Source organism: Sinocyclocheilus anshuiensis, unplaced genomic scaffold, assembly GCF_001515605.1.
Source record: "Sinocyclocheilus anshuiensis isolate Anshui unplaced genomic scaffold, SAMN03320099.WGS_v1.1 scaffold261, whole genome shotgun sequence".
Lineage (NCBI taxonomy): Eukaryota > Metazoa > Chordata > Actinopteri > Cypriniformes > Cyprinidae > Sinocyclocheilus > Sinocyclocheilus anshuiensis.
The window spans coordinates 2,067,428-2,082,462 of NW_015536515.1; the positions used below are offsets into that span (position 1 = coordinate 2,067,428).

Here is a 15,035-nt window from a genome sequence, read left to right on the forward strand (position 1 = left end):
TGTATTTTTAAACAACAAACTCAACCTGGATGAGCATAAGATACTTCCTATGATGCCAAACATTTGAACCATAATGTATTATTTTTTACTATATTTTTGGTTTTGGCCATTGTGCATTCCACTACTAGTGAAGCATTCACCAGGGAGTCATAAACCATCATTCAACCCACAGCTAAACACAAAGTAGCTCAAGCCAAAGTAAATAATTTCTCAGAAAGGTGCCTGTCGTCGTGGCCTCTCTCTCCACCCCCTAATTTCTAAAGCAGAGTCACGTAAAACAGTCACATGATTTGGGAAGAAGGCCACAGACTGAACTGACCTTCACTCCAGCCACAAGAACCCCATCTGCAGACTTCACCACGTTCTTGAAGAAATCCTCCAGCTTTTCCTTCTTGTTTTTCCCTCGTACACTCAGCTGTAATTCCAAGTGAAGGGCAAAAGACCAATTAAATGCTCTTTTTTTTTTTAAGTCCTACTGAGAACTTGCATTTCTATATTTGTTTTGGCTTCAAAATTTTTTATTAAATATTCTTCAAGTTTGCTTTGCACAATCTCATCTGCTGTTTGCACTGATGTCAGACTTATTCAGTTGTTATGAATAATCTGATCTTTTGGTTTGTATCCAAGTTTCAAATAAAAAAAAAGAGAAAAGTAATTAAAGGAGACTTTAAGTAACATTTGATATTTTTAATTCACCGCAGAAAAAAAAGAACAATTAAATTAATTATCAAATAATATATATTTAATATAAACAAGATTCATTGCCTTAAAAAAAACAATGGTTACAATATAGTAAATAATAACATGCATAATAATACATAAATAATACATAACACTTAAAAACAATATTGTACTTGTACTTACAATTTCCAAACATTTTACAACAATAATGTCAGAGTTAAAAATGGCACACTTACGTCTTGGTTGTACTCTAAGAAAACATGAAAGTTCAAGTCTTTGCGCAGGACGGGATGGGCAGCAACACGGCACAGAAAGACCTCATGCATTGCCACAGTCTTCTTGAAGATGGCCAGATATTCACTGCAACACATTTTCATATTATTAATAATGAAGTCGTGCAACTAGCAACACACTAACAAGCATAAACGAAGACGATCAACTCACGCCTCCAGTTCCTGTTTCATCTTGGTGAACTCCTCCTTGGTCATAGATCCTTCACCTTCACCCAGCTTCTGAAGTTTCTCCCGTGATGCATCGAAATCCGGTCTCGGAGGAGCAGGAGGAATCTGCAGGGAAAGTCTTTATGTTAGCTATTCAATCGGCGTTATGACTCCCAAAACAGTTTCGGTTTGCCTTTAGAGGGTGTTGGTAATGAGACTCTGGGATTCGTAATATCATCATTCACTGAATGAAAAATGCAATCGCTCACACTGCTGTGCATAATGCAAAGTGCTATAAATAATTCAGGCCTGTTTTGATGATATTGTAAATGGCAGTCAGTGCCGGGACTCTTTCTTTGTTGAGTATTAATCTGAGCATCCCAGATGAAACTATATTAAATCAGATAGCAAAAGACTTATTTGATACTGAAAAAAACGTATATTATAAGAATATATTGTGAAATATTTTTACAATTCAAAATAACAGTTTTCTATTTGAATATATTATAAAATGTAATTTATTCCTGTGATGCAAAGCTGAATTTTCAGCATCATTACTCCAGTCTTCAGTGTCACATGATCCTTCAGAAATCATTCTAATATTCTGATTTGCTGCTTTCTTATTATTATCAATGTTGAAAACAGTTGTGCAGCTTAATATTTTAGTAGAATCCATGATACATTTTTTTAAAGACTCTAATGCATAGGAAGTTTAAAAGAACAGCATTTAATTGAAATCAAACTTTTGTAACATTATAAATGTCCTTACTGTCACCTTTGATCAATTTGATGTGTCCTTGCTAAAATAAATAAATAATTAATTGCTTAAAAATAAAAAAACAATCTTGCAAACGTTTAAACACAATGAACATGGCATGGAAAAGTAATAAAGCATATTGCACATCAATCTAGTCATTTTACTCTTCTAGCTTAAAGGGGTCATAGGATGCCCATTTTCCACAAGTTGATATGACATCTGAGATCAGCTCGATTTGAGAAAGGGGAAAACATTTAACCACTGGGTGGATTTTTATCATTATATGGTGGTTGTGTACACACACTGCCAACACACATTTCAGTTCAAACAACTTGTAAAAGTGCATGTAGCATCCTATGACCCCTTTAATAATAGTTTCAACCAATATATCCACAATGGAAACTGCACCAAAGATCATTTCCTTTTTTTTCTTGCACCTGAACTACAACAAAATGAGATTCGTCATGCGACAACAGACCTTGTTATGTACACCAGGCCTATAAAATGACATTAAGCAATGATTTCAGCCTTGGCAAGAGCGACTGGAACGTTTGCTCTCAAACACACATAATGAAGTAGTGTTTAAACGAGAGGAGAGGACAGGACAGGACAGGACCCATACAGTTCAAACAAGCATCCAATGTAAAGCAAATTAAAGAATGACATTACTAGCATAATTGCAAACAACTGGTCTGTGATTGCGATTAACAGCCAAGCTATCTGTTACATCACGAATCAAACCTATACTATAATACGCTAAACACATAATGGTACTTACAATATAACCTGCGTATTCTTCATTTTCCACAAACGAGTCGTGGAGCCAGATAAATTCTTCATGCTGTCTGACCACTGAAAATTCATTCTGCTTGAAATTAGGTAGAGTGCTCTGGAAAAAACATAAATCATCACTTAATGAATGAATGCAGTAACCGACATGTGCATAAAGTAGATTTCAGAGGCAGAGACACACAATCCTGGTAGTTTTTATTCATTGATGTTGTGTACCTTTGTATGGACGGTGAACTTGACCTTGTCTCTCTCGCTCAGAGCGTCTGAAATGTCCACCTGTAGTGTAGCGTCGGTTTGAAGATCCACATTCACTGCCCTTAGCTATTAAAATAATTAAATAAATACAGTGTAATTTAATACCATCAATAGCTCAAACAGTGAGGATCACAGGAGTCTATTGCAACTATACTGCATTCATTTTTGAATATTAAACAAAAAGTTTGTTTCATCTAATTACAAAACATTTATAATAGATATTGTTGCATTTAAGTTGAAGACATGACTGTCAAGCAATGACCGCAGCAACATATTCAATCTATAACAATTTGAAACAACATTTTTCTCAGGAAACATGGAATATTTGTGCTTTACAACGAGTTAACAACGATGAAAAACTTTGAAGAAATTGCACCTAAAATATATACATTCCCTTATACAGTACAAATATATGCATTTAACCTAAAATCCACAAAAAAAAGTTAATGTCCAAGTTACTCATCAACTACGATATACATATTATAAATATTAAATTTAATACAAACCAGCATTGCACTGAAATGTTGGGCAGTTATTATAATTTTGACAGTAAAATTATTATAATATTGTAATATGATATGATATTATAGAATTAACTAGATAAAAAAAAAGGTTTGTCACGACAAACTTTAAGTTGGCTTGAGAAAGCCGGACCAGAAAGTTTGAAAAAGATTGAAAAGATTGAAAAGTTTAAGAAGTTTAAAAAGTTTTAAGTTTGATGGTTTTCAGTCTGAAATAGTTTGAAGTTAAAAGTAGTTTTAAAAGCTTCCAGTTTGAATGTTTTGAAGGCAATACAGTCTCTCAGAGATAGATAGATAGATAGATAGATAGATAGATAGATAGATAGATAGATAGATGCAGCTGCTAGAATACCCGTGTGGTTGCTAAGGTGTTGCTATTCGGTTGCTAGGGTACTTGGGGTGGTTGCTAGAGCGGTTGCTAGGGTACCCGGGATGGTTGCTAGGGTGCTGCTATGCGGTTGCTAGGGTACCCAGGGCAGTTGCTAGGGTGTTACTATGCTGTTGCTAGTGTACCCGGGGCGGTTGCTAAGGTGTTGCTATGCGGTTGCTAGGATACCCGGGGCGGTTGCTAAGGTGTTGCTGTGCGGTTGCTAAGGTACCCGGGGCGGTTGCTAAGGTATTGCTATGTGGTTGCTAAGGTACTCGGGGTGGTTGCTAGGTTGTTGCTATGCGGTTGCTAGGGTACCCGGGGCGGTTGCTAAGGGGTTGCTATGTGGTTGCCACAGTTGCTAAGGGGTTGCTATGCGGTTGCTAAGGTACTCTGGGTTGTTGCTAGAGTGTTGCTATGCGGTTGCTAGGGTACCCGGGATGGTTGCTAAGGTTTTGCAATGCAGTTGCTAAGGTACTCAGGGTGGTTGCTATGCAGTTGCTAAGGTACTCAGGGTGCTTGCTAGGGTGTTGCAATGCGGTTGCTAGGGTACCCGGGGTGGTTGCTAGGTTGGTTTGGATAGTTGCTAGATAGATAGATAGATAGAAATAGTCAGATTATAGATAGATAGAAATAGTCAGATTATAGATAGATAGATATTTAGATTTTTTTAAATATTTTAACATTAAACTACAAAAGAGTAAATATTATATTTTGCCAGAAACTATGGTTACTATGGTAAATGTTTGTTAATCTACAATGCAACATTATTTTAACTCTAAACATGATTTAAAACCCTCAGTTTTTCTACATGGTCATTTCCTCTATAAAACTGACAATATACCATAGTAACAGGGTATTCTTTAAAATACTTTTAGTACTGTGTACAGTAGCATGGTATGCAGCATTAAAGTACCGCTACAGAACAGTCATTTCTATAAGGTGGATCTAAATAAGAAATAAGGTGTATCCATTCCATTACATTTAAAAGTTATATTGCAGAACAACACTGTAACAACAATATACAGCAACATTGTTTCATTTGATGTTACAGTATAAAGTAACATTTGTACAGATAAGAATTAGTCACATAATAGTTTTTTTTTTTTTACAGTTACATTCACCACAGAATTTGCGCAGCTCGATGACACACTGTTCGCTTATTCTTTAACTTTAACAGGGTTATTTACCCTCTTAATAAGTCTAAATTGCCCTAGTTTCTGGTATTGTCATCAGACTAGACAGCCCAAGGCGAATCATTGTGCATACATATGTGTGTTTGTGTGTGTGTGTGTGTGTGTGTGTGTGTGTGTGTGTGTGTGTGTGTGTGTGTGTGGCTCGTCAGGAGGAAGTGAACAGACGGACTCAAATAAGACACACACACACACAGGGCCACAGTGACACCAGCAGTAATACACACGTCCTCTGACCACAAACACACACAACAAACATGCACAGCACACGGCAGGAGGACAGAGGGAGAGTAGAAATGAAGACAGGAGGGAAAAAACTTACTCCTCTGTCCTCCTCCGAGAGGAAATCGGGACCATCGTCCAGCCCTTCTTGCTGTGGAGAGACACACAGAAAGATCAGAACGAACGGTCGGAATGTACAGACGACAGGTGCTCGCTATTACTCGACGCATCGGAGCACGGAGGTGTAAATATTAAGGGTGGAGGGAGTGAGAGAGAAAAGCACCCACCATCATGGCTGCTGCGGGTGGAGTATAAATGTGGCGGAGTGTGTGACGTCACGGAGGCAGGAGATCTGAGAGGTGGAGCCTTCAAGTGTTCAAGCAAAGGTTTGCACCTTTTATTCGATTTGTTAGATTTTACATTTTAGATATTATTATTATTTGGCTTTCCTCTTCATTTTTTGTAGTTATCTTATTCATGCACGTTATGTAGATTTGTATTACATATACATACAGGCTAAACATTCCTTGTAAATAGTTTGTAAAGTTTTTTTTTTTTTAATTATATTAATCAAATAAATAACGTTCATTATTATTATTGTCGTTGTTGTTGTTTTATTATTACTGCTAGATTGAAATCTGTATATTATATTATATTATATTATATTATATGTTTGGCTTTACTCTTATTTTCTTGTTATTTTATTATTCAGATATTTTGTATATTTGTCTGTACACAAATGCATTTAAGCAAAACATTAACTGTTTTTACTATATGAATAAAATAAATAGCGTTTATATTATTATTATCATATATTAATTTGAATATTGTATTATATTATTATGTTACATTATATGTTTGTTTTATTCTCGTTATCTTATCATTCTGATGTTATGTATATTTGTATATAAATATAAATGTAGGCCAAACATATTTCTTGTAAAGCACTTTGTAAACACTTTTTTTATTATATGAATAAAATAAATAGTTTAATTATATTTATTTATATTATTATTCGATTGTCATTTATATATTATATTATATTATATTGAATGAATGAATGAATGAATGAATCATTTATATAGCACTCTATTGTGTATTGCTGTACACCCAATGTGCTTTACAATCATATCATTGGATCTCTCCTCTATTATATTATATTATATTTAGGTTCTCTTTTAGGTTTCTTGTTAATTTTCTTATTATTCAGATATGTTATGTATATTTGTATGTACATATACATGTATAACATATATTTTATTTATTCATAGTAAGAAATGTATGCATATATTCATGTATATATTCCTTACTATGTGAAAAAATAAAATACATTATTATTATTATTATTATATTTTAGTGCATTAGAAGCGACTTATAAATAGCTTATATAGTAAACTTCATTACAGACTTATGAGCGAAATATTCACTAACAAAGTGTGTACAGAACAGGGGTCGCTGATGTGTTTGTATATGATTGTGTTGATGTGATTACTCACCACTAGAGGGCGACAAACTCACTTTAGTCACGGAGAGAACAACTGCTTGTCTTCACCTGCTGCTGGTGGAGTGTGATGCTGTTATTACTCAAACAGCCCACTAATGAATTAGTTCAAGTCAGGTGAGTTTGAAAGAATCCAGCACTACTGGATAATTATTTTTATGACAAGAAGCCAGATAACAGAATAATAATCTATGCTGTACCACACTGCAGTTCATCTCTTTGACCGTGTTATAGTTTGTGGTTACTGATAAGATTTTAGGTAATGATCAGCCAATGGTCAAGTGTCAATTTTGGACCTTCGGAAAACCCACCATCATAAAACGGTACACGTCAGTGATCTCTGTACACCAAATACTTGTCATTATGAGGTTAAAGGGCATATTTACATTTATAGAATCACAAACTACCTCAAATTAATTGCAAACCAGGTGCATTTAATTCCTTGCAAATTTGTAATTTATGCTTATTTATTTCATCGTGTCTGACCATATACAGTACATAATAGTTTTGACCTGTTTTGCTGCTGCATAGGCCTGCTGTACACTGGTGCTGCCTAAAATCAGTTCCAGAGCATATGTACAAGTGTGTATACATTTTTTTTTTTTTTTCTGTTAAAGGGATGTTGAAACAACACCGGTTTAGGACATAAACACATATTGAGAAACGACATACAGGCATCAACATCACAGAAATGAGCATCATAATAACATATTGAGTAACTTTGTCCTCAAGTGAAATCTTGTGACTCTGCAACATGCAATAACACATTGATATGCCCTCAACAGGTCATGCTTCACTGCAATAGACACAACAATTCCATTGCAAAACAAACGATCAAACTGTTCATTTAACCAAAATGCCCGTGAAATGTTTACTGATGGATTTACTGTTAGTGTACCGTTAGAGTAAATCCTAACATAGTTCCTATATGTAAAAAAATCCAAACATTGCAAACCTGATGGTCAATGTCTTTTTTTACTTAGAATATTGTAACTACATTCTCAACATTGCACCTCCTCTCTCCTCACATTCCTTGCATCACAGGAATAGTTCACCTAAAAATGGAACTTTGCTGAATATGTACTCCATCCAAAATGTAGATGAGTTTGTTTCTGCATCAGAACAGATTTGGAGAAATGTATCATTAGCTGTCAGTATAAGAGTCCAAACAGCTGATAAAAACATCACAATAATCCACACAACTTCAGTCCATCAGTTAGTGTCTTGTGATGTGACAAGATGGGTTTGTTTCTTGTAAACACGTAGCATAAAGGCATTTTAATTGTAAGCAGTCACTTTTGGCCAAAATACGAGTTCATAATCCATAATAATGCTTCCTCCAGTGAAAAAGTCCATCCCCTGTTGTCCTCTCACATCAAAATCCACCAGAATATCTGTTTAGAACTGTTTTCTCTTGTAAACGGTGCTTATTTCTCTCCTGATTCAGTATTCCTATTTCATCCAGAAGCAACGTTTAAAGTTAAAAATGTCGTGGATTTGTTTTCTTATAAACTCACAGCTTTTCACTTCACAAGACATTAACTGATGGACTGGAGTGGTGTGGATTACTTGTGATGTTTTTATCAGCTGTTTGGACTCTCATTCTGACGGCACCCATTCACTGCTGAGGATCCATTGGTGAGCAAGTGATGTAATGCTACATTTCTCCAGATCTGAAACAAACTCATCTACATCTGTCCTGAAGGTGAGTACATTTTCAGCAAGTTTTCATTTTTGGCCGAACTATTCCTTTAAACTCACAGATCTTCAGTTTAAATGAGAAGGAACGGCTAAGCCAGTTGACAGTATTCCTGAAATGTTTTTAACAACATGTCGCTCATTCTCACGTGCTTTGCAGCAGCAAGCTATCAATGCTCTGAGCGCGGCGGATACACTCTTTCACCGCACAGAATCTACTGGAGAGCAAGGAGAGGTCATTTGTTTATTTTCAGCACACTTGTCCAGACTCAGAGTCAGGGCTTACATGAAAGGCACTTTGTTTCGTGCAGCGGTGGACATAAAAGCTCCGACTAATAGGTTGGCTACGTGAGCCCAAAATAGATGCAACTTTTGATTGATCTGAAAAGATTGCAACTAAATAAACTTGTCATTTTCTTGCTGTCTGCATGGTGTCTTTAGAGTAAAGATTGCTCTTTTTTTTTTAGTCCGTATTGATACTTGATTATATATCCTTGACAATACATAATAATGGGTATTTTTTGTTTTAATAATTTTAAAATTTAGCAATGCAACTATACAGCATATTTAATTATAGGAAATGTTTCTTGAGCAGCAAATCATATTAGAATGATTTCTGAAGGATCATGTGACACTGAAGACTGGAGTAATGATGCTGCAAATTCTGCTTTGTCATCATAGGAATAAATTACATTTTAAAATATACTGAAATAGAAAAGTTATTTTAAATTGCAATATTTCACAATAGTATTTTTTCCCTATATTTTTGTTCAAATGAATGCAACCTTGGTGAGAATAAGAGACATGAAACATGAAAAAGTCTTACCGACCCCAAACCTTTGAATGGCAATGTAGCTAAAGAGATGTTTGTGTGAGAGTTTATAATCAAACACAATTATTTTCTGATTTCTGATACTAATGACAGATCAGTATATCAGCCAGGCCAATTAACTGGTGGATACTTGGCCATTTTGAGATTACTGCATTGTCGATAACCCCCGTGTCAGTTCCAAGATAATAATAAACATAAGTAAACAATATTTAAAAAAATATTATATATAATACATTTAGCATATAATTAATTTCATAATTTTTTGTAATTAATTTTTCATTATCAGTAATTTTATGTAAATCTCATTTGCTATCAATGAACTCTCTAGATTATTGTCATTCGCCATCAAAAACCCCATTTTAGATGAATATCAGTCTATATCATATAATATCCAGGTCTGCACCCCCAAAATATGTGCCTACATGCACAGAGAACTAGTTTCATAAGCACTACTAGAAAGTGTGTTCATAACTGAACTATAATCAACAGCACAGATAAAAGCCAGTACTTTCCTTCTCCGAGAGCTTTTATGGCAGGGATTTTTAGGGATTAGATTTGTACACTGTAAAAACAATTCCGTAAAATGTACGGTAAAAAACCGGCAGCTGTGGTTGCCGGAATTTTACTGTAAAAAATACGGTAGCAACGTTTTAGGTTTTATGGTTTTAACTTAAATTTACAGTTAAATACCGTCATTTCATTAACTGATATAATGTTAATATACCAACCTATTGAAGTACTGAAATCTGTTTTGTACCTTTGTAATAATACACTGATAACCACCAAATGCAGGTGGTGATGAGAAAGTCACATGATGAACCAAAGCCCATCACAAGCAGCTTTTAAATAATAACATATATATATATATAAAAGGTGCACAGTGTCATTCACACAAACACCAAACACCATCACGGTAACACACATGAAACTGAAATAATGCAATAAACATTCATTTAACAACATTAGATGTAACATACAACCCTAATATACAAACGTGATAAGAAAAAACTAAGAAGAAACAGTTGTTTCAACAAAAAAACATCAAATTGGAAATGTAATGCAGGGAATTCTGGGAATGTCAATTTACGGTTATTCACTGTAAATTATACGGTATTTTTCCACTTCCAAAAACGGTATACTACCGTAAAATTAATGTCCAATACATGTAATGTCCAATACAGTTTTTCACCGTATATAGTAGGGGAATTTACCGTTAACCATTTAACAGGTTTTTACTGTAGCATTTTTACAGTCTTTTACCGTTAAATTCACGGTCATTTTTTACAGTGTAACAATCTACACATTGTATTTTAAAATGGTCTGGGATATTTGAGAGCAGCCCCCTAAGTTGTTCACTGAAACAGAGACCTTCCTTTCATTGGTGCTACTTCACTGAAGAGTGAAAACCGCTCTTGGCACATGGCTGTTGAGTTTACAATGGTCTCCCCTCCAGCGATACGACCACACTTCCGCCCAACTTCTCTGCCAGGGTTGAGCGGTCCTGAATGTCATCTAAACCATTAACCTGCCATTCGTGTTTGATACCTGAAAAAGGACACGGTTGCATTCGATTTCAAAATAAGGACTTTTAATAAAAAAATGCTGTACTACTGGCATGTTTTGTTTCAGTGTGAACATGAAGTTATGTGTGCTTTCTTTGTTCCTGATCTTACTGGGATTGATTCTTTAATGTATAATATATATATATATATACATATATATGAATGTATGTTTGGTTATTTGGTGTCATAGCTGTTACAATATCATTCATTTCTTGGAAGAATGTATTGACCAATCATCACTCAGGACCCAGCATCCAGATACTATCTGTTTTTATAAAGATGCATTATGGGTGTTCTTAGCAAATATGACTGTACTCACCTGTAAACTTCTTCTTAATGGCATCTTTCGAGCTAGCATAAATCATCTTGCTTTTTAACGGCGCACCTTCAGGGGCCCTATAATCAAAAACACCTACGCTCAGTACACATGCTAACATCAAAGAAAGATGAATTGACATGTGTTAGAGGATAGCAGAATTGAAAAGCAACAAACAGCAAGGTTATTATTATTAACTGAAGCTTTTATATAGATGAAATTTCCTAAGTCTGACGTTAAACTATCAGTGTATTCTGGGGGGGGGTCATACTACTGTATGACAAGTTAGACAAGTGACATCTGGTTTGACAGGTAAAATAACTGATCGCAGTTCGCTTGCTGGATTTTCTGGTACTGATACAATGTTGTATGCTATAGGTAGATCTAACAAGGTCTAAGACAAAAAAACAAAACAAAAAAAATTGGAACTAAGACTTAAACAAAACAAAAAAGATACAAATTTAAAATCAAAATACTAAAAATGCATGAATAAATGCATAAAAAACTAAATGCTAAATTAAATTTAAAAATGCATAAATAAGTAAGTAAATAAATAAACAAAATATATTTTTTTTAAAGTATCTGTAATTATTAGGGTTGCAAATGGGCAGAAAATTTCCCCCAAATCCTGGAAATTTTCTGCCCCTTTGCAACCCTTATAATTATCTTGCCAGTCAGACTACGTACCAAAATATAAATACCAAGTCTTCTTTCTTGGACTCTTTAGTTTCATAAGTGGCATCGTATAAGCCGTATCTGCAGTCATTGAGAGGTAAGAGCTTCACGAAGCAGGCGTAGGGGTCATCGACAGTGTCTCCAATGTCTCCGACTAAGATATGCTTGCCCTCCTCTACGACGATCTTCTTCTTGTCGTCGCTGAGGCAGAATAGCACTGCCTTTTTGCGCTTTTTCACCTCGTCTGAGGACGAAGACTTCCGTACTTTCATGTCATTGAAGACTTTGATGACTTCATCACTGACTGTGACACCAGAGGCCTGCAATGAGCATGAGATTGAGATGAATGCAGACGTTTGAGATATTCTACAAGTCTGTGGATCCATACTTGGATGTCCAAACTCTCCAACAGCAGAGTAAATAGCATGATAATGCACATCCATAGTAAAAAATAACTACTGTATGAATCTACCAGGCAATATTAGAGGTAACAAGCCGTGAGATTTGGATCACCTCACTGGCATTGAGTGATCCAGTGCTGCTCACAAACCCTGACTCACGTACGTGCTGCATGCGCACAGCCAGCTGGTCTGTCACTACAAGTCAAATCTCTCACTCCTGGTCGAAAAAAAACGGGCTGCAAGGCCAAGTCATAGCATGGTGCCTGGGCCACGATACAACTATGAGAGCTCCTCCTGGGACTTTTTAAAGACATTTGGATTCATGATCAATGACACTTTCAAAACAAATGAGGCCCCTGGAAGGTTGAACTGAGCATTAATCCACTGAAACAAAACAGTGATTAACGTTAAATTCTATTTAATTCAATTCAAGTTTATTTGTATAGTGCTTTTCATGATGCAAATCGTTGCAAAGCAGCTTGACAGAAAATTAAAGTTTCTACGTTATATTTAGTAATAGCTTATCAGAGGTGACTATCTCAAGTTGATGTCCATATGGCAGAAATGTACGGTAAAAATCAAGCAGTTAGTTAATGTCATGTGATCAAACAGACGGTGAACACTATTAACAGCAATGCTTAAATCTCTACACTATTCATATGCCATTTTAAAATGTATTCCTCAAAATTTACTTCTTACCATGTATTTATATCTCCTATTCTTATACTGACTAGTACCTAGTTTTACTGGTGTAATTAGTCATATTACTTAGTTATGAGATATTATTAGAGGACTAAAATTAAATACTAGAGGATTAAATTTGAATATTAGTAACCAACGGTGATTACTATAGATTCAAATAAGAACTTAATTAGATACTAGTACTAGTTATTCCTTGGATATAATTAACTACTCCAACTGCACTGAAATAAATCAATAAATAATACATAACTTAGTATTTTTCTTGTTTAAATATTTAAAATTCTTAATTTAAGATCAATTTACTTGAGAAGCAAAATGACTTAAAATAGTTGTATTTAGATTATATATACTTGTTTCAAGCAAAAACTCAAAATAATTAAGAAATGATAATATACCAAACATAAATAATAAACAAAATAATATCACCCTAGTTCCTCCTTACTAGTACCTACTCCACTTTAACTACCAACTATTCAATGGATATAAGCAGCATCTGATTTTTCTTTACTTTCTAGAGTAATTTATTTTGTACTTCTTTATAATATCTAGGAAAATGGCTACTTGATAGTTGAATTTAAAAACAAATACTAGTAAGACTAAAAAGTCACTATCATCAATTGAAATACATTCTATAGTATTCAGAATATACTGTATAAAGAACAAAGAGACACTTATAATTAATTATAATTATTGTTCTTTTTACAAACAACTATTATAAATTACAATTATTATATATACTAGTAACAAAATGTAAAAAGTACTGGAACGTGCTAAGCATTTAGTAGTTAGTAAAAGTACTGAATATGTAATATTATTGAATAAGTATTTAGTGGATTGTCAATATATTCAATATTTAATAAAAAACTAGTGTCAACTATTGTAATAGTTACCAGTATCGAAAGTACTAGTAAGTGTGAAGTAGTTAACAGTAAGTTAGCAGGCAGTGGTGGCGCAGGCGCACAGACGCGCTCTGAGCAGCTGGTGTTGAGCTCCGACTCTCTCTCTCTCACACTACGACCACTAAATCCTACTGAATCATGAACAATTAGCCCAATTCACTCCTCAAGACACACAACAGACATCTGACAGCATGCAACGGCATAACAGTTCTGATTATACACGTATGAGTCCATCAATTCAGCCCCGATCATTTATTTATTTCTCCAGCGCCAGTGAGCAAAAGTTGGAGGCGCGCTCAGTGATTAAAGCACCGGCTAAAATAAGCTAAAAATGGCCGCCTCGAGCTTCAGGCCTGAGATGGAGATTCATATCAAATTAAAACAGGTTTCAGTAACCACAAAATAAACTTAGAGCCGAATAAAGCTTTATATTCTTCAACCGGAGCGCATACAATCAGGGACCTCGCCGCAAGCGCCGCATTACATTCCTGCCGGAGCTGAAAACGTGAGTTGCCGATCAAAAGTTTGACAGAAAGTGTTTCAAAATAACATTATAACCTCTATTATGAATTGAGAATGAACGATGTGTGACAGAAGACCTGTGCTTACCATGCTGTCCGACGCGCTGAATCAATAAACGATTATTTTCTTGGTACTTCTATCTGGGAATGTGAACAGCCGAGAGTGTGTGTGCGAGAGAGAGATCACTGCACAGCCGCAGTGAAGGGCTGCTCAAGCATATGCACTGTCATTGGGACACTTGGCAATGAAATTGACAAATATGTGCCACCAGAGAAACCATACATTTGAATTACAACTTTGCATAATATTGTTTAAAACAACAATCACTTAAATGTAATGAAAATATGACAATGTTTAAATTTTTAAGTTAGGAACATTACATAAGACATTTTAGACCAGATGATAATTAGGAAAAAACAAATATTCATCATAAATGACCATATTCATTAGTAGTTTCAGGCACATCAGCTGATGACCTGATATAAATTAATTAAATGTTATACAGTGTACATAATTTAAATGGACAAAGCCAGTTTTTTTTATTCTAGACAATCTTCATTTAAAGTGCACCTAACTCTGAAAACGTACAATTCATGCATACCTGAAAATCAGTAATGAAAACAAGTGGTCAAGCCAAATATTAACAATTTATTTTACATTCAGAAAAAAAACAAAAAAAAAAAAAAAAAAGTTTTACCA

At 34.8% G+C, this 15,035-nt stretch overlaps 2 protein-coding genes across 2 annotated transcripts in view; both read right to left on the reverse strand.

Annotated features, from left to right (window-relative positions):
* LOC107692890 (sorting nexin-6) overlaps positions 1-5,611 on the reverse strand; it is a 14,044-nt gene extending 8,433 nt beyond the window's left edge. Inside the window, exons 1-7 of the mRNA XM_016492105.1 lie at positions 5,516-5,611; positions 5,329-5,379; positions 2,887-2,991; positions 2,657-2,767; positions 1,126-1,247; positions 918-1,041; positions 320-415 (exon numbers count right to left, since the gene is read on the reverse strand). Of these exons, the coding sequence (XP_016347591.1) occupies positions 320-415; positions 918-1,041; positions 1,126-1,247; positions 2,657-2,767; positions 2,887-2,991; positions 5,329-5,379; positions 5,516-5,521 (615 nt within the window). The 5' untranslated portion in view covers positions 5,522-5,611. The remainder of the gene's footprint in view (positions 1-319; positions 416-917; positions 1,042-1,125; positions 1,248-2,656; positions 2,768-2,886; positions 2,992-5,328; positions 5,380-5,515) is intronic.
* A 5,067-nt stretch (positions 5,612-10,678) lies between these two features.
* Positions 10,679-14,521, reverse strand: LOC107693281 (cofilin-2). Its single transcript, XM_016492597.1, has 4 exons — positions 14,424-14,521; positions 11,825-12,132; positions 11,141-11,217; positions 10,679-10,804 (listed from the first exon to the last, which is right to left on the reverse strand). Exons 1-4 carry the CDS (start codon positions 14,424-14,426, stop codon positions 10,692-10,694), a joined length of 501 nt encoding a protein of 166 aa, XP_016348083.1. The 5' UTR covers positions 14,427-14,521; the 3' UTR covers positions 10,679-10,691.
* Between the last annotated feature and the right edge of the window lie 514 nt (positions 14,522-15,035).